This window comes from Daktulosphaira vitifoliae, unplaced genomic scaffold, assembly GCF_025091365.1.
Source record: "Daktulosphaira vitifoliae isolate Bord-2020 unplaced genomic scaffold, ASM2509136v1 Scaffold_2, whole genome shotgun sequence".
Classification (NCBI taxonomy): domain Eukaryota; kingdom Metazoa; phylum Arthropoda; class Insecta; order Hemiptera; family Phylloxeridae; genus Daktulosphaira; species Daktulosphaira vitifoliae.
In genome coordinates, this window is record NW_026099573.1 from 16,029,526 (window position 1) to 16,055,713 (window position 26,188).

The 26,188-nt window shown below is 24.0% G+C and overlaps 2 protein-coding genes across 3 annotated transcripts in view; one reads left to right on the forward strand and one right to left on the reverse strand.

Moving 5' to 3' along the window:
• Positions 1 to 102: 102 nt before the first annotated feature.
• The window catches only part of LOC126899641 (girdin-like), a 38,016-nt gene continuing 11,930 nt past the window's right edge, over positions 103 to 26,188 (reverse strand). The window contains exons 2-14 of the mRNA XM_050674687.1: positions 11,183 to 11,265; positions 10,958 to 11,114; positions 10,853 to 10,894; positions 8,999 to 9,052; positions 8,796 to 8,933; positions 7,799 to 7,890; positions 7,598 to 7,736; positions 7,149 to 7,280; positions 5,703 to 5,813; positions 1,283 to 1,450; positions 1,135 to 1,217; positions 825 to 1,074; positions 103 to 654 (exon numbers count right to left, since the gene is read on the reverse strand). Of these exons, the coding sequence (XP_050530644.1) occupies positions 559 to 654; positions 825 to 1,074; positions 1,135 to 1,217; positions 1,283 to 1,450; positions 5,703 to 5,813; positions 7,149 to 7,280; positions 7,598 to 7,736; positions 7,799 to 7,890; positions 8,796 to 8,933; positions 8,999 to 9,052; positions 10,853 to 10,894; positions 10,958 to 11,056 (1,404 nt within the window). The 5' untranslated portion in view covers positions 11,057 to 11,114; positions 11,183 to 11,265 and the 3' untranslated portion in view covers positions 103 to 558. The remainder of the gene's footprint in view (positions 655 to 824; positions 1,075 to 1,134; positions 1,218 to 1,282; positions 1,451 to 5,702; positions 5,814 to 7,148; positions 7,281 to 7,597; positions 7,737 to 7,798; positions 7,891 to 8,795; positions 8,934 to 8,998; positions 9,053 to 10,852; positions 10,895 to 10,957; positions 11,115 to 11,182; positions 11,266 to 26,188) is intronic.
• LOC126899646 (clavesin-1-like) lies at positions 10,060 to 24,923 on the forward strand. Of its 2 annotated transcripts, none has more exons than XM_050674698.1 (8): positions 10,060 to 10,181; positions 18,823 to 19,031; positions 19,591 to 19,682; positions 20,324 to 20,477; positions 21,031 to 21,224; positions 23,556 to 23,666; positions 23,740 to 23,881; positions 23,996 to 24,923. In XM_050674698.1, exons 2-8 carry the CDS (start codon positions 18,902 to 18,904, stop codon positions 24,019 to 24,021), a joined length of 849 nt encoding a protein of 282 aa, XP_050530655.1. In that variant the 5' UTR covers positions 10,060 to 10,181; positions 18,823 to 18,901; the 3' UTR covers positions 24,022 to 24,923. The 2 variants fall into 2 exon arrangements, with proteins under 2 accessions (XP_050530655.1, XP_050530654.1); XM_050674697.1 differs by lacking the exon at positions 10,060 to 10,181 and adding an exon at positions 18,462 to 18,594.

Here is a 26,188-nt window from a genome sequence, read left to right on the forward strand (position 1 = left end):
AAATATAATTTAATGACAAAAAAAAAAAATGAGTAGACGATAATATTAATAACGTCTACATCATTTTTTAGATAAAGACTTGTTCAAAGCAAGGCAATTCAAAGTACACAAGTGCATACATTGTTAAATTATTATTAGAATAGTTAGAACATATTACTATCAATAATGAGCCAATAAACTTGCATAAGTAATATTTTATTCTCAAGGGCGTTTCAAAGTCATTATTTTAAGGGAGGCAACCAAGTGTATTTGGAAGATTGGCTGACTTTTAAAAATTTGATCTAGCCAACTATATCAAAAAAGTTCACAAAGTCGATTGCAGCAATTTTAGGGAGACAAGCATCCTCCTTACCAATTCATTAGTTTTCTATCTATATATAATTTTCATCACTCTTAATGAATGATCCATAATTTTGTACAGGTAAAATTATGTATATAATTATATTTTCATTGTTTTTCCAATAAATTTGTATTTATTTTCAATAGAAAACAAAATTTTTTTTTTTTAATAATAAATATAATAGCATAGTAGTATAATAATTGTTCGAAAAATAGTATTCATTCCAACAATTTCAATACATTGTCAACATCTACTATAGTTTTTTGAAAAGTAAGGTCAAGCAAATTAGTTTTTTCTTTTATTTTAGCTATGACCTAAAATAATAATAAAAATATTAGAATAAATTTATTTAAAAATATTATCAAATATACAGTAGATTATATCCATCGTAATAATAATAAGTGTATTGCAAATTATATGTGTACTATAATAATACTATGATAGCTATGATGGTAATATTAATATTAATATTATACTGATTTACGTTTTTCTTCATCATAGAGTTTTCACATTCTCTACTTTGAAGTTCAGTCAATAATTCTTTTAGACATTTAACTTCGTTCGTGTATCTATTTAGACTATCTCGGGCAAATTTTTTCATAATATTTATTTGCTGTAGGCTACTTGTACTTATTATTTCTATTTCTTCACGGATCGATTCGTTTGTGGATAATTCATTTGATAAAGCCGAACTGGTGTCGTCTATTTTTTTTTTTAGATTAGTGATTTTTGCTCTGAAACAAACATGCTGCTTTTAGTCATAAAATAATAATATTCAATACATATTATTTTACTCAAGTTCATTATTTTCCATCTCTAAATGTGCATTTAATAATTTAATATGTGCTTCTACTTGTTCTTTTTCTTTTATAGGACACTTAAAGTTAAAAATATAGTAAAAAATTTCGTTAGTTAAATTTTAAGTAAAATTAAAATAACAACCTGGTGGGGCTTTGAATTTTTTTGTTCTTCATTTAGTTCATTTTTAAGATGCTCACAAGTTTCTCCTGTTAATACCCTCATATCAACAATGTTTTGTAGTTTTCTTTGAGTGGCGCTTAAAAGAACCGGGATAGCGGTTACTTGTTCTAATTGTTTTTGGTAGATTTCCTTTAATTGTTATTATATTTTCAAACATGTGTAATATTTATATATTTTACCTAATTACATGTTTGAGTTATGTATAGGCATGTCCAGATGACAAAGTTGGGGAAAGTAAAGTTGATATCTGACAGTGATTAAAATCACTACCATAAAAAACGTTACGATGCAAATCTGTAGATAGTTTAAAATTTTTAAAAAGAATTGTTGAATTATTTTAAAAGTTACATTAACTCCTATTTCCTTAATTATATCTTGATTATAACTCTTATTTATAAGTATAATACATGAATATATATACTATAAATATGAAATTTAGCATAAAGCTATATGTAATATAAGCTTAAATTTAACATATTTTAATTAATAATTCTAGTTATGAAATTGAAATTGCTATTTATCATAGGCCATTGGTAGCTAGACAATTTTTTTGTTTTTAAAAGCACAGACTTTTTTTTAAATATACTTATTGGATGGGTATTAAAAATTGTAAAGATCGACCCAACTGTAATGGGTTTTGTTCTCCGTAAATGGGGGAAATCTCCAAAAAAATTACAATTTTTAAAATTGGAAAATTTCGTCATTTTTTCTTTCTTAAATCTATCATAACTTTTTCAAAAATTAACAAATCAACTTAACTTTTTTTTATATCGATACCTTAGATATTTTCCTTTTATTTGATATCATTTTTTTGAAAATCTAACATTTAATTTGCTCACAGGGGGGATTTAAAATAAAACTCAACTTTTTCAACTTAACTTTTGAAAGTGTTCCGGAAATACTGCATCCTTTAAACATATATAAAATTAAAGCTTATTTTATGTACTATAAAATGAAAAAAAAAAATTTGTCCCGACCACCTTTTCTTCTATAGGAAAAGGGCGTCGAATTCCACGAAAAAAGTAACTTTTATGTAAAAATCACTGTTTAACATAAAATATTTTAATACTTAAACCTGCCATAACAATTTGAAAAAACAAAAATTAAAATCATTTTTTTTTATTTTGAAACCTTAGATATTTTTCTTTCGTGTTTTTGAAAATCTAACTCTAAACCTGCTCACAGGGGCGATTCAATAAAACAATTTTTACACTCAAGTTAAGCTTTTATATTTAAAAATGTTCCGGAAATATTGGCACTTTTATTTAATCTTAAATTAAAGCTTATATTATATACTTTAATGTGAAAAAAAAAAAATTTCGAAATATAGATTTTCTTCTTGATGTAAATAGCTACCATATTCAAAAATATGCAATTTTTTTGTTAAAATTCTGAGTTTTGTATTTTATTTTATATAAGGGAATACACTGACTTTCATGAATATTATATAATTTAATTGACTTAGAATAAAGTTCATAAGACATAAGAAGTTAAACTTATTTAAATTTTTTAAAGTCAAACATGTAACTTTAAAATTTGAATCAGCTTAAATTGCCAATTTTATCATCCAATGAAAGCGACGTACAGTTGCCGAATTGGTAACACTTGTGTCTTTCACGCTAAGGGTACGAGGTTCAAATCCGCCTGTCGCAATCGCGATAATGTAGAATTTTGTTTGAGTTAGAAAAAAATTTTCAAATCATTTGACTTTTATCTCATTTAGTTTCAATAACTTCAATAACTTTAATAAATATCAAGGATCCTATTACTCTAGTCTCCCCTCGTGAGAAGAAATTTTTTATTTATGATAATATTATTTTACTATGTGTTTTTTATGTGGCTGCGATTTATTTTTCCAACCTTTTTTTAATCTACTTTTTTCAACGATAAGTCAAATGATTAAAATTCGTATTTAGTTACCCTTAAAAATTGAAAAAAAATTCCTTAATCAAATAAAATGTAGCTTAAAAAGCTTTATCCATCCAAACAATTAGAATCATTCATTTCTAATAATTTTAAAGTATTTATTGTCGAATAAGATTTGATATAATAAAACCCAGCATAGAGGGGGTCGCGGCACAGTGGTGACGTGGCATAGTTGGATCAAGTATAATGATATCTGACAGAGATTAAAATTACTATAAACAAAAAACGCTTCGATGTAAATCTTTAGATAGTGTTTAATTTAAAAAAATTGGTAGATTATTCCAAAAGCTACATGATCTGCTATTTCTTAATTTATATCCTGATTAAGATAAAGTATATCGAATGAAAAAGAAGGATATAAATATTATTTCTCATAAAAAAATTGTGTTGATCCATAAACTTTTCAGTAAGTTACACCATTATTAAGTTAAAAATGTAAAATATAAAATCGAAAATTTTCACACAAAAATAGCATTAGGTAACTATTTTTACCGCGAAGACAAAATGAAGTCCGATTTTTTTTTCCATAATAAAATATATTACATAAGCTTTAATTTAATATATATATATAAAAGTGTCAGTCCGGAACATTTTCAAAAGTTAATTTTTTGTGAAAAAGTTACCATTTTTAAATCCTTCCTGTGGGCAGGTTAATAGTCAAATATTCATACGAATATATCAAATGATAGTGAAATACCTAAGGTATCTATAAAAATAAAATTATATTGTATTGGCCATTTTTAAAAAAGTTATGGCAGTTTTAATTTAAAAAAATTTAAAAAATGTCAAAAATTAGCGATTTTTAAATTTATATTTTTTGGGGGGATTTTACCCGTTTACGGGGAACGAGGAAAATGTTTTCAATTTTTGAGGGTAATGTCTTCGACTAGATACGATTTGTGATCTTTTGACATATCATTAAAAGAAATCGGTTCAGTGAGAGCTGAGAAAAAGTGGTAACAGACACAAAAAAAAAAAAAACGCATAGTAAAACCAATACCTTCTCAGCTTCGCATCCAAGCTAAAAGTATTCAACTACAAAAGTAAATAATTTTACTTTGTAATTTATTAATTTTTTATCTCTATTTGTGTGTGCTACTACCAGTCTGTAATATTCCAAATTTTTTTTAGCATGTTGCTATATAAATTATAATCTAAAAAAAAGATTTTTAATTTCACCTGAATTTAACGATGGATTTTTACAATTATAATCAAATTTCATAATACGCTCAATTGAGTAAACCATTTTAACATTTTTTTTTATTGGTTTTTTTAGTTAAAGTAAATCATTAAAATTAACTAAATTCTAAATAATTCAATTGTAGAATGTTTTAAAACGCCAAAAGTTAAATAGAAATTATTACTATGATCTTTATTTAGTGATATATTAGGGTAAAAATGCAAAAAATATTGATCTTTTCTGCTAAATTTACTGTAAATAGTTATTATAAAATTTCTCGACTGCATATTAATCTTAACAATACCATTTTTTTCTATTTAATGATGTTAATTTCTAATTTGCAAGTTAATCTAAAAATTATGATAATAAATTCATTTTTTTCATTATAAACTTTCACTTCAAAGTACAAAAAAAAGTAGGTTTAAAATGATTACTTTAAACATATTAAAAATCAAAATCAATAATAAATTATAACAATTATATATTATATTTTTGAATCTAAAAATTTCTAATCTGGATATAATTAAGGAAATAGAAGTTGATGTTGCTTTTGTAATTATCCACCAATTTCTTAGAATTAAACAGTCAAATCTACAGATTTGCATCGAAGCATTTCTTATAATAGTGATTTTAACGTTCCAACTGTGCCGCGACCCCACTGTGCTGGATTTTTTTTTCTTTTGATTTATTCATTTTTAATATATTAATGGTTGTTTTAAGCAAAATAAGTTTAAAGAATGTCAAAATTAACAAATTTTAAAAATCCTTATTTTTTTAATTATACTTAAATACAGTGAATAAAGGATTTTTGTTTTTAATTTTTAGTGTAATATTTTGAACAAGATTAAATTTGAGGTTTTTTAACGCATTGTTGAAAAAATTGTTTTAGTGAGAGTTAAAATAAATGGGAGAGAGACACAATTTAAACTCCTTCATAGTAAAATTAATTCCTTCTCATCTTAGGATCAAAGCTAAAATTAAATTTTATTATCTAATATATTACTTATTAGATCGGACTGATATATTTTTAGTTAATATTAAAAAATGTAGAATAGTTTAGTTAGAATAATTTTCATCAGATGTTTTATTAAAAAAATTAAAATATTGGACCAATCCATACTTATATGGTTATATTCGGTATGCACTGGCTCAACTAAACTATGCAGAACTTAACTATATAGGTGTTCAGTTAGTGAGGAAACTGGTTTTTATTGTTCTCATTGTTTGTAACAATTAACCTGTTTCCTTACCTATTGAACACTTTGTATATCTTACACGCATCTCCTCACAATTAGATTCAAACATTTCTTGTGATTCTTGAATTTTATCATAGAGATTTTTATTTGATTTTTCAATTTCTTGCGTTTCTTCCTTTATCTTGGAAGTCTAAATTCACAACATTAAAATTTATTGATATTTAAGTAGGTAAAAAAAAACAAGCATTTCAGTGTTACTTTGAAGAAATTGATTAAAAATATGTTGTTAATTGAAGTTAAAAATTTGATTATTCAATAAATATTTATGAAATTTCATTTAAATTTAGGACGAAGTAAATATTTGTTTTTTTTTTTTAAATTAATATAATTTTTTTATTATATGTACTTTTATATTTCTCATTAGCCTTATCTCCTTTGTCCCTATGCCAACTATTTGAGGTTGATTTATTTTATAATGATTTGACAGGATTTATATACTGGCTGTCAACCTGATACAACCTCATTATGTCCGAGGAAACCATCAAAGGGGCAATGTGTTATCATTATTAGAGTATTTGTATGGTCACACATTCAGAAACTAACAGCTAAACTTCAGTGCTAAGGCGGCAATTGGATGATCTACTGCGCTACACCACACACTATTTCTATTTATAATAATATTAACAGTACTGTTGAGTAGAATAAAATAAATAAAAATGTTAAGTACAGTCGGGATCCGTCGTAACAAAATTAAGGTATTTTTCAGTTAGTATATATATTAAAACCTGACATTGATTAAAATAATTTTCGTAAAACGCTTCGATGAGTATTTAAAAAAAATTTTTAAATTTAACATATATATGTATTGAACGATATTAATGTTGCTTCGTTGTTATGAAAAACACTTCAAATTGTTATCTTTGTGTTTATTAACACATTGTATTTGTTTTAATTTAAAGTAGGTTTCAAGTTGTTAGGTTTTTAGACAATTATCAAAAATTGAGAACAAAAAAATGGCAGAAGTATTATAAATAAAAAATTCCACAATAACTTGTTTAGTTTTCAAAAAGACATTTCAATATAAATTTCAACTAAAAATATTAACATTGATTGTTTTATAACAACTGTATTTCAGTAAATTTTTGTTTACAACCAAGGTTGAGGAAAAATGTTTAAAATTATAGCAATTATAGCATCAAGTAGATACGATTTGTGGATATTTTGACGTATTGTTTATTAAAATCATTTCAATATAAGTGAAGATATCGTCTGTAGTGAACCAAAAAAATTAACATAATAGATTAAAATCAAATGATTTTATACTACGTATGGAAGCTAAAAAATTGATATATTATACATTATTAATAAACTAAAATTAAATGATAAAAAAAATGACTATTAATTTTTTAGTTCATAATCAAAAAATTATTAAAATTAATAGATTAATCATCAATTGAATTTGATATTTTTTATTTTTAATATCAAGATTAATTTCATTAGTACAATAAATAATAAAATATCTTACACTTATTTCACATTCATACATTTCGTCGCCACAATTTCGGATTGTTAACTCTAAAATGTCTACTTCTTCCAAAATCTTTTTTAATGTTTTTTTCAATCCTTCTTCATCTATATCTAAATCAAATTCCGAGTTCTGTTTAAAAGTATTAAAAATATAATTGGTATTTATAATGATGTAAGATTATAAGTTTTACGTATAGAGCATATTATTATAGTTAATTACGAATAAGTGTTTCTTTTTTAAACGACGTATCGAATATTTCTAGAGTAGTCTTGCAATAATTTTGTAGAATTAGAATAGACAACTTTTCTAATATTAAAATAGACTTTTTAAATATTAAAGAAGAATAAAGGAAATGATTCTTTCCTCCATACTTTCCGCAAGAATGAAGAGAAAATATACTTGAGTTATAATTTCTGTTGAAGTATAAATTTTGGCTTTTTACTAACTTTTGATAACTGGTCAATTTGTGAATTTATTTTAGATAATTCAGAACGAGATTCGCCGATTTTGTCAAATGTTTCTCTACTTTCACTTACAGAGCACTCTAAATCGTCTTTTAACATTTTCAATTCCTCAGATTTTAATCTGTATATTAAAAATAAATTATTTAAGAAATAAAGATTTTAAAATTAAATAGAAGATCTTACGTATTTTGGTTTTTGGATTGCAAAATTTGTTCTGTTTTTATTCTTATGATTTCGTCCAAGTTCTCTTTTGAACATGGTGAAATGTGATTACACTATAAAAAATGTCTATTCTTATTTACTTATTTATTTTTTATATATTGAAAACAAATTGTTATTTAAACATTATTTCTTATATTTTTAGTAATCAAGTAGAGCTAGTGGTAGATTCAACGAGGCCCTCGGTTGTGGACCTACTTCCTAGCTTTTCCATCAATATATTAGCTTGGGGTCTATTAAAACTTCTTTTTTAATTTTATTCAAATTTTATATTTAACATTTTTTTAAATTGTTTGACGCACAATCATTATATTTTTAAAGAAATTTTAACAGTACCTAATTTTTGTATCATATATTTTTGTTTTTTGAGTGTCGTTAACTTGTTATCCTCAAACTCCTGTTATTGAGATTTTATACAAAATTCATAATGTTTTTTGGTTGATGGCAAAAAAATATTATCAAATATGTAATTTACATGAAAAGACGGTTTTAAATTATTTAATTTCGTAATACACATTAATGATTTCTTATTACATATAGTGTTGTAAAATACACAAAAAATCAGTTTCAAAGTTAAAATATTATCTTTTGTGATTAAAACTACCAGTTAAATTAAAAATTAGAATTTTATTAATTTTTTCATTTTATAACACAAATTTAAATTGAAAAACATGTTTAACTAATGAACAATTTAAATAATCAAGTGGTTAATATTGAGTAGTTAATTATTTAGAATAAAAAAAATACTATATATAATATAATTTTAACAATAAAATAAAAATGTAAATATTTTTAATTACACTTATATTCAATAAGTAAATAAAATTTACAGTATTTGGAGCAAAAAAATTATTTTGTATAATGATCATACATATATCATTGTTTTTATTAATACTAAAAACATAATCATATTGTTGTTAAATATATATTTATATATATATTGCCATATATCTTAATTTACCTCGCATTTAGATGCTAATGCACTATATTGGTCAAAAAACTCTTTAGCCAATTTAATTTTTTGTTGATTATTTTTAATTTCTTTAATTTGATTGTTAAGATGTAATATTTCTTCTTTCATATTTTTTAGTTTTTCTTCCTGCGGAATAATGATTAGCCTTTCAGTTTTAAATTTAGTGTATAAAATTCTGAAAAATTGTATACCATTTCTATTTTGCCAGGAAATCGAAATCCTTTAGCAGTCTTTTTGAAAGGTGCCTAAAATTCATTATAATTATTTTTAAATAATAGGAGAGTTCAGTTTTTCAAAAATAATTTTTAATTTAATAACGTACCCAAGAGGCTTAAAGAGCTAAGCTTCACCCAATTAACTATGGTAAGCCTACATTTTAAGTTAAATAATAAAAGCTCAGTACAGTCGAGATACTACACAGTGGAGTTTTGGCATAGGGGGACCATATTATAGATTGAAACTTGATAGTAATTAATATCACTATACGTTAGTTGATATTAGTATAGTGCTATTTAAAATTGCTATTTTTTCATGAGCTATTATTGGATAGAACATAATTTTCGGTAAGGGGAAACCTTATTATCTATATGGTTAATGACCATTACATTTTCAAAAATCCTCTTTAAAAATATTTATAAATATAAATATTTGTATATAAAATAAACAACATTTAAATATTTTTTTTTTAGAGAAGCTATTTGTAATAACGGGAAGTGCTAAAAAATATTTCCACTTCTATATTTCTATACCGATGACTCATTGTATAGATACCAATAATTATAGAAATGTTATAGTTATAGAAATGAATATTGAAGAAAGAAGAGGTAATAGAATGAGTTTCGATTACGGCTGATGTGAGCGTAGATGATGTGGAAGATCATATTAAGTGGAAGTTTAGGATAAGGGTTCGGATTAAGGCAAGGAAAAGGAAAATGAAGTATGATTTAAATTTTAAGCTGCAGTTGTTGTTTTTTTTTATCACTGATAAATTCTTGCCTACTCTCTATCTCCTGCTTAGTTATAAAAATTTCAATTACTTTCGAAATACTAGTCCAAAAGTTGTTATCGACCAGTAATTTTATAAATCAAATCTTTATCTATTAAATAAACGAATTAATAATCGTGCACATTGTCATATGAAAAATTTTTATCATTAATAAAATAAACATAAAAATACTTCATGATTGATAAATTGAAAAAAACATTACTTTAAATTAAAAAAAAAATCTTTAGTATAATTTTTAGTGTTTGATTAATTAAGTGGTTTATAATAAATTAATCACTCTGTAAATAAAGCACAAAAAAAATGTATTGCTTCATACTATTACCAAAAAGTTATTGGAGATCAAAATTGTGAACAATAACACCAAGATAGTAAGTTTTTTAATCATTTAAAATAAAAATAGGGTATCGAGGTTATTTATCATATAGAAAATAACATATACTTTAATTTAATATATAACTAAAAAACGTAAAATTTCCAAGACATTTTCAATATTTAAGTTGAAAAGCTCTTATTTTGAAATATTGTGGGTACGTAAAAGGATGGGTTCACCAAAAAAAAATATATATTTATAAAGGAACATATCTAATGAGCTATCAACAAGTTTTTACTTAGATTTATTCATTTAAAAAAAATTTTTAGTAGGCTTATGTAAAATAACGAAATTTTGCAAAATTTTTTAAACTATTATTTTGTTGGGGATTATCCTATTTACGGAGAGCAAAGTAAGTTGTTTCTTTACTTAGATAGAATATTTGATCTTTAGATGTATTATTGATCAAAATCAGTTCAGTGGAAGCTGAGAAAAAAGTGATGACAATAAAAAAATAAACTCATGAAAAATGTAAAACTATATCTTCTCAGCTTTCCACTGAAGCTAAAAAAATTGTCATCTAAAAATCAATTAGCCTTTATATGATAGTAAGTTTATTATCATCATCTAAAAATAGCTTCATTTTCAATGGATAAACCAATAATCTTAAGAATTTGTTTTTATATCCACTAATTTTTTATTAAAAATATTAAAAAAATATTATTTTACCGGTCGCTTCAAAGCCTCTTTCAGCAACATATTTCTGTCAATCTAAAAATAATTCAAAATTGATCTTTAATTATGTAAGAATAACACGTAGTTCAAATTAAATACAGTTTTATTAAGTTGAAGGTGTAAACAATGATTTTCATGAATAATTTTTTTTAACTGCTCACTTAATTCACAAACGTCGTTTTTCAATTTTAAAATCATGCTGTCATGCGATTTTTGACATTGGACTGACTTTACATTTTGTACAGGTTCACATTCTCTATAAAATATGTAATTTAAAGTATAGTGCTACTGTTGTTTGTCATGTAAGAAATATTACTAAGTTACGTTTTAATTTCTTCTTCACAAGTACTTGATGATAGTATGTCCGAGGAAGATACTGATTGACATTGTGATAAACTTGGTTTTATCTGTATACAATATGATTTATTAAATATACGTTTTGCACGCCGCTTGCCTATAGCTAAAAATTATAACTACTCTAAAAGTAATAATACAATATTGGTTATCGTTCTGACAAAATTTTATTTAGACCATTCTACATTATAAGTAAAAAAACTAATAATAGGTCCTCTTTTGAAAGATACCCCAAAAATCTAACCTATGGAATAATTTTTTCTTACAATAACATCATATTTACAATGATTTATAAAATAAATTCAATTTTATTATATATATTAATGAAAAAATCATTATTTAACAAAAAAATATGGTGTAGTATACATAATTAATCGTAATCAAAAACAATTAAAATAGTTTTTAATTTTTTTAGAAAAAGACCCTTTGAATATTAATTGTGATTTTTGATTAAAATTATAAATTAAAAATTTTTTTTACAAATTTTATTGATTACAACTTTAAATATTAAGTTATGATTTTTTTCTAATTATATATAAAGCTTAAAAATATAACTATTTTTACTTTTGAATCTAAAATCATCATTTTTGGGATCATTTCATCTGTTTCGCGGTTCAACATGATTGCTTTATGCAACTGTGCTGCTGAGTCCTTACACGCCTTAAACCATGTAAATATTTTTACACAAACTAAATATTTTTAATATTTAATACCTACATTTGGCTGTCCTTTTTGATCATCTAGGTCATTTAGTATTTCTATTGAGTTCATTTTTTATTTTTATTTATACTATTCATAGCATAAAATTAAATAAACTTAACAATTTAACAGTAAAAATAAACAATATAAAATATTAGACCGTTATAATATTAGCCAAAATTATTTTATACTGAACATAACTGGTCAGATAGTCTTACAAGATATTTTTGAATTGACATAATAATTTTACATTCATCTAAAATATTTGTATGATATTATATTTATGTATGATTTTAAAACCAAATTAATATTTAGTAATACAAAATGTGAAATATAAAATTTTTATACAGGTTATTATATTATATTTTCACATAAATTTAATACAGATTTTAGTCTTCTATATCAAAACGTAAATTTGAATATAATGAATAAAAATATATTAAATTGCTACAATTTAACTGAATGGTTTTGTTAAAGAAAACAAAATAATTAAAATATTATTATACAAAATTATTCTTCATTAGCTGCATTTGCTTGCAAGAAACCTATTACGAAACGTAAAATACCTATTTGTTATTTGGATTTTTTAATAAATCCTAATAGCGATAAATAATATTTTGATGGCCTTTTTAATTTTCATCGCTAATTTTTCTAAATATTGATGAACAAAAAAAATCTCTTTAAAAAATTGTTAAAACACAAATAAAAAAACCCAGCACAGGAGGTCTGTGGTACAGTGGTAACTTGGTATAGTTGGATCAAGTCATATGATATCTGACAGTGATTAAAATAACTATAAAAAAAAAAAGCTTTGATGCAAATCTTTAGATAGTGTTTAATTTTAAAAAATTGGTGGATTATTCCAAAAGCTACATGATCTGCTATTTCCTTATTTATATCCTGATTAAGATAAAGTATGTCGAATAAAAAAGGGATATAAATATTATTTCTCATAAAACAATTGTATTGATCCATACACTTTTCAATAAGTTATAGCATTATAAAATTTAAAATGTAAAAAATAAAATCGAGAATTTTCACACAAAAATAGCATTTGGTAGCCATTTTCACTGTGAAGACAATATAAAGTCCGAAATTTTTTTTTTCATAATAATGTACATTACATTAGCTATAATTTAAGATATATATAAAAGTGTCATACTTTCCGGAACATTTTCAAAAGTTAAGTTGTAAAAGTAAATTTTTTGTGAAAAAGTTGACATTTTAAATCCCTCACTGTGGGCAGTAGGGCAGATAAACTTATTTTTAATTTTTTTAATTACGTCAATTTAATCATTATTAGTGATGGTGAACCGATCAGACTAAATCCTGTTAATGGTAATTTATTAGCCATTAATTTATCAAGCATTGTGCAACAGATATTTATCACAAAAATAGAATGACAAGGTATATCACATGTATAATAGTTATCATATCTCAATACTAAACAAAATTACTAGCGGCAACAACAAACAATATAAAAATTTGTTATAAAATTATAAATGGACACATAAAACCTAACTTGAACATTTTTGCTTTCTTAATTGTCATAAAAGTAGAAAAAATTGACCCTGTGAACAACGTCCCAACTACAATGATATATGAAGAGTGAATGTGTCAAACGTTCTATGTGCCAAAAAATTGAAAAATTGTTTTATTTCTAATTTATGTTCTATGAGCCAAAGGTCACAATCTTGTATGTGTTTCAAGTGTCAAAATTGTACAAAATTGCGTTCATAGATTGTATTTGTTCTGTGAGACATGCCCTTTGTTACTTGTACGTTCTAAGTGCCTTGGGCGAATATAATAGTTTGACGATTACAATATTATAATATAGTCCGTTATATTTCAAAATAACTAATACTGGTGTTGTTGTAGTCGTTAAGTTTTCTTTTTCATTTGTTTAATTGTGTTATTATGGATACTGAAAGTATACATATTTTACGAAGTGGTAAAAAAAGAATTAGTGGAAAATCGTATGCGACCAGGAAAAGCAATAATACAATTCAGGAAAGCGTCAACTTAGTTGTTATAACTTTGGAATACATCTCGGTGACAGCAATACAGCCTTTATGTATATGTGGGATGAAAGTATTGCTTCTCGTGGAAGCTCAGAAATCGCTTCTTGTCTTTTTCAAGTTATTAACAAAAACGAAAATACGATAAATCGCAAAAAACTAATTATATGGTCAGACAACTGTGCTGGCCAAAATAAAAATAAAACGTTAGTAGTTTTGATGTTATATTTAATAAATATGGGGATATTTGATGAGATTATACAAAAATTTTTGATAAGTGGCCACTCTCTCTTGGCTTGTGATCGTGATTTCGCTATTATCGAAAAGAGACGTAGAGTTTTTCAAAATTTCACTCCTTCTGATTTACAAGAAATGGTTAGAGCAGCGAAGTTGATAAATCCATTTCGAGTTATTCCGATGGATGAAAACAACTTTTTTTCATTTAAAGACATTGCTAACAATTTTTTTAACACAACCAAGTTTCCAATGTTCGATGATTAAAGTTTCATTTTTAACTCCCAAAAAAATCTATTATAAAAAAACATTTTCAGATGAAGAACTTTGGAAAGATTTTAACGTTTTTAAAAGAAATGCTACTATAGACCAACTTAAAAATCAGACATTTATACCTATACCGAAACCCACATTGTCGTCAGAGAAGAAAAAAGATTTGTTGGCCATGATTCCTTTTTTACCTGATAAGCACAGAAACTTCTATAAAAATATAACGTCATGAATTAATTTTTTTTGCTATTTATTATGATGTTGCTATGTTCTAATTATGTTTAATCTAAATTTTTTTTTAAATTATTATTAGGTTTGTTAATTTATTTTTCAATTTGTGATACTCAAGAAAGCTACTGTTTTCTTTTCTTGTTACATTTTTATATGAAGAAAAAATTTTATTTTACGTTTTGAGATTTACTGACAATGTCATGTTAGATTAAGAGTATTTTTTATTTAAGTTTGTACATTTATTTTTCAATTTGTGATACTCAAAAAAAGTGTTGATTTTTTTACATATTTTATAAAAATATATATGAAGTCTTAATAAAATAAAGAATGATTTTCTATTATCTATAATAAAATATTGGTACTTGGAACGATAATATTATCACATTATTTGAAACTTGGAACTTTAATATTATAATACTTGGCACTTGGAACTGTCATTAGCAAATGTTTAATTTATACTAATATGAAATGACAAAATAAAATAATAGAAATTTACGAGGCTATTAATATAGTGTAAATATAGCATAACATATATTTTTATACAAAATTATAAGAAAATTTTTAATTTGTGATGTTTTTTGTGTTTTCTGAACAAATATTTTTTTGGCACATAGAACGTTTGACACATTCACTCTTCATATATCCTGACAAATATTAATTCTCAAATAGATCCTAAATACACATGGAATAAAATCCTCTCTTCAAAAGAAATTAATAACTCTAATAATATCCATTTACTCATAGATAATAATCTAATTGTCAGATCGACAATAATTTCAAGTTGGGCAAATATTTTTAAAATTACAGAAGACTTTAATGCAGATTTCAGAAACAGAAATTTCTTTTCTCAAAATATCAACTATTGAAAAATATGGTCTATATCAACTATATTTAAATTTGGAATTAACTATAAGTGAATTTGAAAAATCTCTTTAAAAAAAGCAAAACTAAAAGTCCAGGACTTGACAGCATACTATAATCTTCCTCCTTATGGTAAACAACACCTATTTGAAATATATAATGCAATTTGGAGCTTAGGAAATAACCTCTTTGTATGAAAACAAAGTACCGCAATATCAATCCCTAAAGCTGATAAAAATAATACATTCTAGACATCTGGATATATTTAAAAACAGTAGTATATTTATATTATATTATATTATTATTTTAATTATTTCAAAATAAAACAATACTGGAAAAATATAAAAAAAAAAAGATTTTTCTTGGGAATTCCAACCTTTTTCTGTATGTTTTTATAAACAGTGATTTTTCTGCTTTTATTCAAAATGCTCAAAGTTGATGTTTTTAAAACCCTTATAAAATTATCTCATTGATGGTCAAAGTATAATAATTGTAAGTTAAATTAAAAAAATATATATACTTGAAACTTTAACTTTTTTACCAAAAATGACACTCAAACTTATCTTTAAAGATCTAAAATATCTGTTGAACTTGATTGAACAACTTCAAATTTAGCCCAATTCTTATTAAACATCATGAAATCATTCTAAAAAAGTTGAAAAATAAATAAAAAAATTATTTTATCTAATGATAAATATACTGTGCAATTATCGTTGAATTACTTATTAGTAATTAACTCAAAAACTAGGTATGATAGAAAGAATTTGTAACCAGATTTAGAATCAGTTTCAAAACTCCTTAAAGAACTCATGTAAAAATTGTAAACAATATTAAGAATTTTTATTATTTGTTGTCATTTGTATATGTTCCTTATTATAGGACTAGTTATAATACATTTATTATAATTACTGTTCTACAAGAATACAAATTAAATGGGATTATAAGCAGTTAATGGCTGCTTCCAACTTCTTAAATAAACTATTGATATTTAATACATTGTCAATGTCAAAATTAAATTTTTATGGTGTGGTTTTTTCAAATTAAGTATACAAACTACATTCCTTTTTAACATGATTGCATCATGCGAAATATCAAATATTAACATTGATTTTTTTTCTAGAATAATCGATGTTTTGTAATAGATATTTTATTGCAATTCTTAAGTCCAACTGCCGACCAACACATCACGTGTCGTCGCGCGGATGTATTTGCGCAGTATATCAGAAACACTATGTATAAAATGGTACAATAAAACGGGTATCTTTTGTTTAACAACCACTCGTGGTGAATGGTAATACGTGTAAAGGGGATGATTTGCATCGAAAATTATTATACATTTTTTTTTTTAAATTACTATATAAGAAAACTTTTTTGTCTATAATTTCGATTATATTGCTCAAAATTGTTTGCAGCGCACTTTTATTCATAAATTTTCCAAATGGATTGTTAAGTTATCAAGTAATATAATTCTATTAGGAATTTATCAGGCTTTTTCATTAAAATTTTTTCGAAATTCTGTTGCATCGTTATACCTGCCCTATTGTCACATGTTTTGATGCCTATACGGCCTATTTAAGGACAGATTTATATTTAGCGAGACCCTGTGTGTCGTAGGATACTTTATAAAATTTTTTAAAATATAGGAAACTTAAACTAAAATGACCGAAGTAGTTGGATAATATATACCTAAGAAGGAGTTCAAAGAATTATACATTGCAACTGAAACACATTTTTCTTACTATTTCATAAAATGTTCATATTAATTAATTAATATGAAAATTAATGGACTATTAATAGACCATTTACCAAAAGATTTAAACCTCTCACTTATGTGCTTACACTATAGTAAGTATTACATTACAATATTTTATTTAAAAACAAATACAATCTTAATATAAGATATAATATAAGATTCAATATTTTATAAATATGAGTAGTAAAGGTTATCTTCTACTTCCATCAGAATAGCTGATAAGTTTAATATATAGAAACTATTTTAAAGGTCCTAGAAAATCATAATGTGAAAAAACGTATATTAGATAATGAGTAGTAATTTATGAGATTAAGTTAAAATATTTACATAAAATGTAATAACTTGTATACAAGTTATTACAGTTTAAACTTATAAATATATTTAGAAGTTTCCACTTTTCTTCCCTTGAATTTAATTATACATTTTTAGTAGTGGATAAAGTCAAAATAAATAGCATTTATTCAAAAGTTGGTTATTTAAATCACTAGAATCAATTGACTAATAAATGTTCAACTTTTATTTAAATAAAAAAATGATATTTGCTTGTAAAAGGCACAATAAAATAGTTGTATTAAAAAAAAACCTTAAAAATAAAGATTAATATATTGTTTATTATTTGTTATTTAATAATAATTTGTATGATACTCATATATTTATAAAAAAAAGATAATATTAATATACTTCGAAATACAATTGATGTTTAATATTTAATTAAAAATTAATCTTAATACATAAATTAATTGACTATATGGGTACTTATAATATGAATAACTAATAAGTTGATATTACTTTTACAAAATAATTGGAAATAAGGTTCATTTTAAACACTATATACAAAATAATGTGAAAATTAAGACATTCAATCTATTCGCTAATCTATTAGAGCTTACACAATTTTCCGTGAATAATTGAACAAAAAATTTAATATAAAATATAAATCTTATATGACTTCGCAGATTTTTTAGCCTTTTTCAGTTAGACAGCGCTCGTAGCGGTCAATATAATTTGTATATCGTTTCGATCATATTATTTGAACGTGGTAAAAAGGAAGTTTAAACACCTTAATAAATCCACATTGGTTATTAGATAAAATATAATAATTAATAAAACTTTATCTAATAACCTTGAAATACAACAAAATTTAAGTTATAATAAGAATAACATTTAATAAATAAATTTAATACATATTAAATCTCAACAACCATATATAATTCTTGAATAAAATGTACATTTTTATAATTTTAATATAGCAATAAATATTGGATGAAAGCAAATTTTCTCATAAAAATTAAAGCTAATTAGTTAAATTTATTGGAGTGAGTATAGCTTTTTACCAAAATATTAAAAATTTAATAAAACATTATATTCAACAGTTTGACATTGTTGATTGTTTATGGTTGCCTTCACGCATTTGGCTACATTAATGATAGAAATGCTATTTTGCTATTTTAGTATTTTCTTGATTTTATCAGCGTCCGGTTTTCATTGTTGCTATATTGAAATTTTTACTATTATTATAATATTATAATTCATTTTTTTTTCAGCACAACAAAATATTGGTTTAACGTATTACTAGTATTTGATTGTATATAAAATACAAAAAATAATAATATTAACATACCTATGCATAAACTAAATAATCATAGAACAATGGAAACAATGCAAAATGAGTGGATACTTAAAGTTAAGAAAGAAATAAATGAACCTGAAAATGTACAAAAACCTATACAACAATTACGAGAATTAATAAAAGGTAAGAGGTAATGTTCTTATTAAAAAACACGATAATAATAATTACTTAATTTTTGTGTCTGGTGGTTACTTATACAAAAAGTAATTGAAAATTTTTTTTTAATTACATAATATTCTTTTCTTTAACAATCTTAAGAAAAGAATCATATAAAATTATTAAATAAATAATTTTTTAATTAATAAAATTTTTTATTATTTGAGTTTTAACATTCTTTTTTCTGAAATATTTTTAAATATTGTAAAGAAAAAAAAAATTGAAAAGATATATTACAATGGTTAAATCTGTACTTAAATTTCGAAAATGTTTATTTGAAGAAGGTAATTGTCAAATATATTGCCAGTTAGAATTTCGTTTTGATCTAAGCATTTTAAAAAATGTTATAGTCGTTTTAAACTTAACTCTTAATTACCATAATTGACTGTTTTCATTTTGTTTTGGGATACATTTTAATTTTAATAGTTTTTTGATAAAATAGCAGTTTTTGAAAAGTAAAAATTGTATAATAAAACTTAAATAAATTTCATAAAATTACTTTAATTTTTATTTGTGAGTTTTATAGGAGAAATTAATCTCAATTCAAGGTTGGATGATGGGTTTTTGTTAAAATTTTTAAGACCAAAAAAATTCAACGTGACTGAATCATTTCATTTGGTAAAATTTAAGAATATTATAACATCACAGAAAAATTATAATTTGTATTGCTCTGTTGCTTATTTACAAACGAGAAATATAGTTTTTTGCTTAAATCTTTTTTTAATTATGATCTAAATTCTTTCATCATCATTACCTATTAAAGGAAATGCATTGTTGAAGCCATTCCTCTCTGTTTGACGCCAAATTTTTCAGTGAAACAAAAGACGCACATGAGTTCCAGGATATTTTCAAAATATTGTTTCCTCGGGCGTCCTCTTGGTTTCTTTCCAGTTATTTTTCCTTCGAATATGTTGATTATAAATTCATGGTGCTGGATGATGTGTCCAATTAACTTTATTTTTCTTGATTCAATCATCTTGATCAGCTGTCTTTCTTCTCGCACTTCTTCTAGTACTTGCTCATTTCTTTTCTTGACTATCCATTTTGTCTTTTTCATTTTTTTCTATATCCATATCTCTAATGCTTCTAGTTTGCTTCTGTCTTTTTTGTCAATTGTCCGTGTTTCACTGCCACAAGAAAGCATACTCCAGACAAATGTTTTAACGAATTATTTATAAGAAATAATTATATTTTTTAATTTTTATACGAGAAATAACTTATTTATATATGTTAAAAATACATTTTCCTACTCTTTGTAGATACAAAGGTATTATAAGGCAAAAAAAAAAGAGTCGTTATTATTTAATGTTTCCTTGGAAAAATCTGTCATAAGACGGCATTTAGAGACTGGTGCTACAACTGTACTACACAAAAGAGATCATGAAGGACGAAGAGTTTTTATTATTCAAATAAGTAAGTTCTTTTATGTATTCTTTTTTTTTTAATGTCAGTTTATGACGATTATGTAGTAAAAAATATTAAAATAAGGGATCTAGAACTAAGAAAAAAAAATTAGAAATGAGGTAATTTTTTCACGTTTTGTTTGAACAAAATTATGAAACAGAATTATTATATTTTCTTTTGAAGACTAAATTAAAAACTAAATAAATAGTTAATTAAAATATGGAATGACATTACCAAGAACCAAATTGTTTATATTTACAATATAATTTGATGACTGTTAGGTCATTTTGATGTTACTACTAGGTTATTGTTCTGATAAAATATCATATTTTACGTCTTGATAAAAATGTACTAGAACATTTTAATAAAAATACGATTTTTAAAATTATAAAATATTTAAACTAATAAGAGCATCTATTTTATGAAGTACAATAAAAAGTTGGACCGTATTTGTTTTGGAACTAAATTTTAGCTCTATGAAAACCATTGTTAAAAATATTTTATATATTTTGTATATACTAATCATATTTTTTTTAAATATTTTATAATTGTTTTCTAAAAGGCAAGTTATTACGTGATATTAGTTTGGAAGATATTGCAAAGGTAAATCATATGATGTTTGAACTATTGACAGAAGAATCTGAAACTCAGATGGCTGGGATGGTGATAATTATCGATTGTAAAGGGTTTAATTTTTATAACCATTACAAGTACTTGTCGCCGTATTTCGCTAAAAGAGGTGCAAATATTCTTCAAGTACGTTACTTTCACTATATACGTTTTTCTATATTATTTTTAAATTGCGATTACCAATATTCACTATCAGTTATTATCATTTCCTTAACCCTTATTCCAACTATTCGGGGTCGGCAATGATTTGTGTGGATTTTTACATCTCCTGTCAATTAGACAACTGACCAACCTCATTAAGGTTGAGGGAAGCAATAAGGTGGTAAAGAGTTGTTATTGATAAAGTTCCCTTTAAGTCACTCATCCGGGAAACAATTGCAAACATCGCAGTTAAACATCAGTGCTAAAGCGACGACTGAATGATCTACTATGCTGCCATAGCAGTTCCCACAAATTAAAACTAACATTAATTTTCAAAATTATCATTCTTTATTAAGGAAAAGGTCAACAAAAAAATAAGGTTATATTTCATTTATTTTAAATAAAGTTTTATTTGATCAAATTATCAAAAAAAATAATTTTTTTTTTTAATTGAAATGTGTAAGTACATTATACGTTAATAATTAACAAGAACTGGTGTAAATTACAATATTTAAAAATTATTCTGTATTCTTAATCGATTAAAATTGCGTAATGTCTTTTTGTTCTTCATCACTTTTATTAAGGTATAAGTATACACAGCTGAAAGTAATTATTATGTATACTAAGGCTAGGGGAACTACCTAAGGATAACACTGTTAGAATATCTATACTGAGTATCTCATAAATCTAACTGACAATACTTTTAATTTTTAATCTAATCATCATTTCGTTGATTTTTTAGCTTCGATGCGAAGCTGAGAAGGTATTGGTTTTACTATGATGTGTTTTTTTTTTGTGTCTGTTACCACTTTTTCTCAGCTCTCACCGAACGGATTTCTTTCAACGATACGTCAAAAGATCACAAATCGTATCTAGTCGAAGACATTACCCTTCAAAATTGAAAAAATTTCCCTCGTTCCCCGTAAATGGGGGAAACCTCCAAAAAAATTACAAATTTAAAAATCGCTAATTTTCGAAATTTTTTCAATTTTTTTTACTAAAACCTGCCGTTACTTTTTCAAAAATGAACATATGAATATTATTTTTTTTTATATAGATGCTTGATGTCTTTAATTATCATTTGGTATATTTTTTTTGTAAATCTGACCCTTTATTTGCCCACAGGGGGATTTAAAATGACAACTTTTTCACAACAAATTTACTTTTTCAACATAACTTTTGAAAATGTTCCGGAAAGTCTGACACTTTTATATATATCTTAAATTAAAGCTAATGTAATATACTTTAATTTGAAAAAAAAAAATTTGACCTCTGGACTTGTCTTCACGGCGAAAATGGCTACCGAATGCTATTTTCGTGTGAAAATTCTCGATTTTATTATTTATATTATATTTAACTTTATAATGCTATAACTTATTGAAAAGTTTATGGATCCATACAATTTTTTTATGAGAAATAATATTTTTTAATAAACCCTTTTTCATTTGACATACTTTATCTTAATCGAGATATTAATAAGGAACCAGCAGATCAAGTAGCTTTTGGAATAAAACATCAACTTTTTTAAAATTAAACACTATCTAAAGATTTGCATCGAAGCGTTTATTTTTGATAGTGATTTTAATCACTGTCAGATATCATTATACTTGATCCAACTATGCCACGTCACCACTATGCCGCGAACCCCCTGTGCTGGGTTTTTTTTTATATAATTATTGCCTTCTTAAACTACATTCAAGCATATTTTTTATTATATATTACTAGAAAGAATATAAAAAAATTAAAAATAGCACTTTCTTATAAAAAACCTTAATGAGTTAATGTTAATTTTTAGTCAAATATTCCTTAGATTACATGCATTTTAATATACAAAGTGGTTTAGAATATGAGCATAGTGTACTTACATCAGCACAAGCTATACCCAAACCTATTACATACTCAATCAATTTATTAAAATGCTTGAAACTCAATGAGTGCTCTTAAAATTATCATTGGCCAATCAAAATTTTTTTTAAGATAAGAGCTAAAAAATGGCTACTTTAATATTTTGGAAAACAATTTTTAGTTAAATTTTTTTTTATTTATCATATATAACAAAAATTATGCTTTAAACATAGTCTCAAAAATATAAAATTTTTAAGCAATAATTATTTTTAACAATATTTTAACAAAATGATAATTGTATTAAAAGTTATTAGCGTTATAACTTAGGTCTCGATGTCTTGTAAACGTCACTAAAAACTGTGTATATTATTAAAATTATATTTTAATAATTAAATTTAAGGTAATTTGACTAATTATTAGTTCAAAATTATATATAATAATCAGATACTGAATTATGTAGTTTCATTTCAGGATAAATTTCCAATAAGATTCGAAGGGGTTCATTTTGTAAATGAGCCTGTGCATGCATTTACATTGTACTCAATAATAAAACCATTCCTGAAAGAAAAGTTACGTAGTCGGGTAGGATTAATCTCTTATATGTTATTTATATATTTAAAATCTTGTAAACGATTTTTTGTTTTATGAAAAACAGGTTCACTTTCATGGAAGTAATCTTGATTCTTTATATGAGTGTATAGATAAAAATTTACTGCCAGAAAATTTTGGTGGGACTCTTGTGCATGATCCAAACATTTGGGTGCAAAAGTTTTTAAACAGTAGAAGATATTTTGATGGTAAAATTTTTTATCTCAATTATTTTTGCAGATATAAAGAGACAATATTATAAATAATTATTTTTTGTTGTTTATAGTTTTTTTTTGTACATTAATTATTTTAAACTTTTCTAGATATGAAACAATATGGATACAAATAATAAAAGAAATATAAAACTAAAAACTCTAAAGATGGTCTAAATGACTTTACATCGTAGGGACAGTGTAAAAATCTTTTACTTTATTACTTTTGTAATTGTTTTTGATTTATCTAGTTTTACTATATTAAGAATAATTTACTTAATGTCAAACAAGTGCATTTATTATTAATTTTTAATTACTAAAAATTAATCAAAATGATTTATTCATTTATTTAAGAACATTTAACCAATTATAAATTAAAATTGTTACATATTATTTTATAACTATTTCCCCGCCATTTTACTGTATAAAATTAAATAGTGATGATATATCTATTGCCATTATATTAAAATTTCGAGTAATTTGAAATAACTTTAATAAAAATATATTCGTTTACGCAACACTGCTGAGCTGGTAATCATTATGTGATATTGTCAATTAGGATTAATAGAAATCATGTCTATATACCATATTTTTTATACACATATTTGCTTCGTAATATATTTATTACGAATTGTATATATGCGAAATGTGTTTTATGATACATAGTATACTAAGTATCATAAAACACATTAAAAAAAGTCCTACTGTTTGATCCATTTTCTTTTGTGTGTTATTATTGTATGAGATAAGCGCGTTTAACTGGTGCGTATCGGTTTTTTATATTGTATTAATAGTAGTCGAACAATGAACTTGTCATCGTAAGGGGCGGAATGATGCGCACGCTAACATGTGTATACAAAATAAAGTATTATAAACTAAGTTAAAAGTTTTAAGTTTTATCTCGTTCTTATTAAGTAAATAGCTAAAAGTAAACGTATTATACAGTCTACTCTGAAACCGAAACACCTACAACATCTCATTTCACATCAAAATTTAATCGTATTTACAATATGCTTAAGTATTTCATTGTTATTAATTAATTCCTTATTTTATATTCTGGATATTATAATTTCAATAAAACTGTAATTTTCCAATTATAAGATAACATCATTATATTTTTCATAATATTAAAATCGTTTGAAAAAGTTTCCTGGATCAGCAATATTTTTTTTTATCTGAAACTTGTAATTTCTATTCAATAATTGATTAACTAATAGTCCTTACTATTAATTAATACTACTTTATTAAAAATGATTTATAAATAATAATTTAATTATATAATAACAGGAATATTAAGATTATAATTCAAATTTTATTATAAATTAAAATTAAAATTATATTAAAAACTTAAAAAATCAGGTTTTGGCGAACTCCTTTTAGGTTGGTTTCGCTTCTATCTTTTTAATAGATTCTAATGGGTTAAAGAACATAGTATTAAGTCTGACTTATTTTTGGCCTCGTTGGGAGTGCCTCAATTGGGACACCTGTCTCTCCTTTTATTCACTCTTTTTATAAATGGAGATAGTTGTACTCTTCTCAACTGCAAGTTGCTTTGTTTTGTCGATAACATGAAGCTTATTTATATGGCAAATTTACGTTTGTATTCAAGTATTTTAAAAATTTTCTGTGTTTAAAATTAACATTATTTTAATATAACATTCCTACGACTTCAAAACATAAATTAAAGTAAAAAAAAATTAATCTTAACATTAGATTGATAAGATTTCAACATTAAATTAGAAAATTTGATCAAGTATAAGAATTTATTTATTTATACAATAATTTATATAAATTAGAAAAAGGTTATAACATGAAAGTAAAAATTAATTATTTAAAAAAAAATAATAAAAATTGATCTCTTGTGATTAATTAATTAAATAAAATTAAAACTAAAAATTAAAAATATTATTAATTTAAAAACTAAAAAATATTAAACTCAAAAAACTACAAAAAACACATAGTATGGGTTTTAGTGCTGATAATGATAACATTATTTCCGAAATACGTATCTGCGGTTTTTCATTAATTTTTTGTGGCTTTTTGAGTTTAATATTTTTTAGTATTTAAATTAATAATATTTTTAATGCAATTTTAATTTTATTTAATTAAATAATTTAATTTTTTTTTTATAAAATGGAGAATTCATTTTTCGACAAATGAAATTTTTATTATATACAGGGTGATTTTTTTATCATAACCCACTCAATTACTTGCAGAATAATAATAATTTAAACATTTTTTTTTTTTATTATCTTTAGTTACACATTATTCTTGAATTTTTAACTATGTAATACTTTTTAAGTT

Excerpts from the sequence above, each read along its gene's own strand:
- LOC126899646 (XM_050674698.1), top strand. The coding sequence starts at position 18,902 with ATGCATAAACTAAATAATCATAGAACAATGGAAACAATGCAAAATGAG. Across the intron at positions 19,683-20,323 it reads TGACTGAATCATTTCATTTG|ATACAAAGGTATTATAAGGC; the intron begins GTAAAATTTAAG and ends TACTCTTTGTAG. Across the intron at positions 23,667-23,739 it reads AAGAAAAGTTACGTAGTCGG|GTTCACTTTCATGGAAGTAA; the intron begins GTAGGATTAATC and ends TATGAAAAACAG.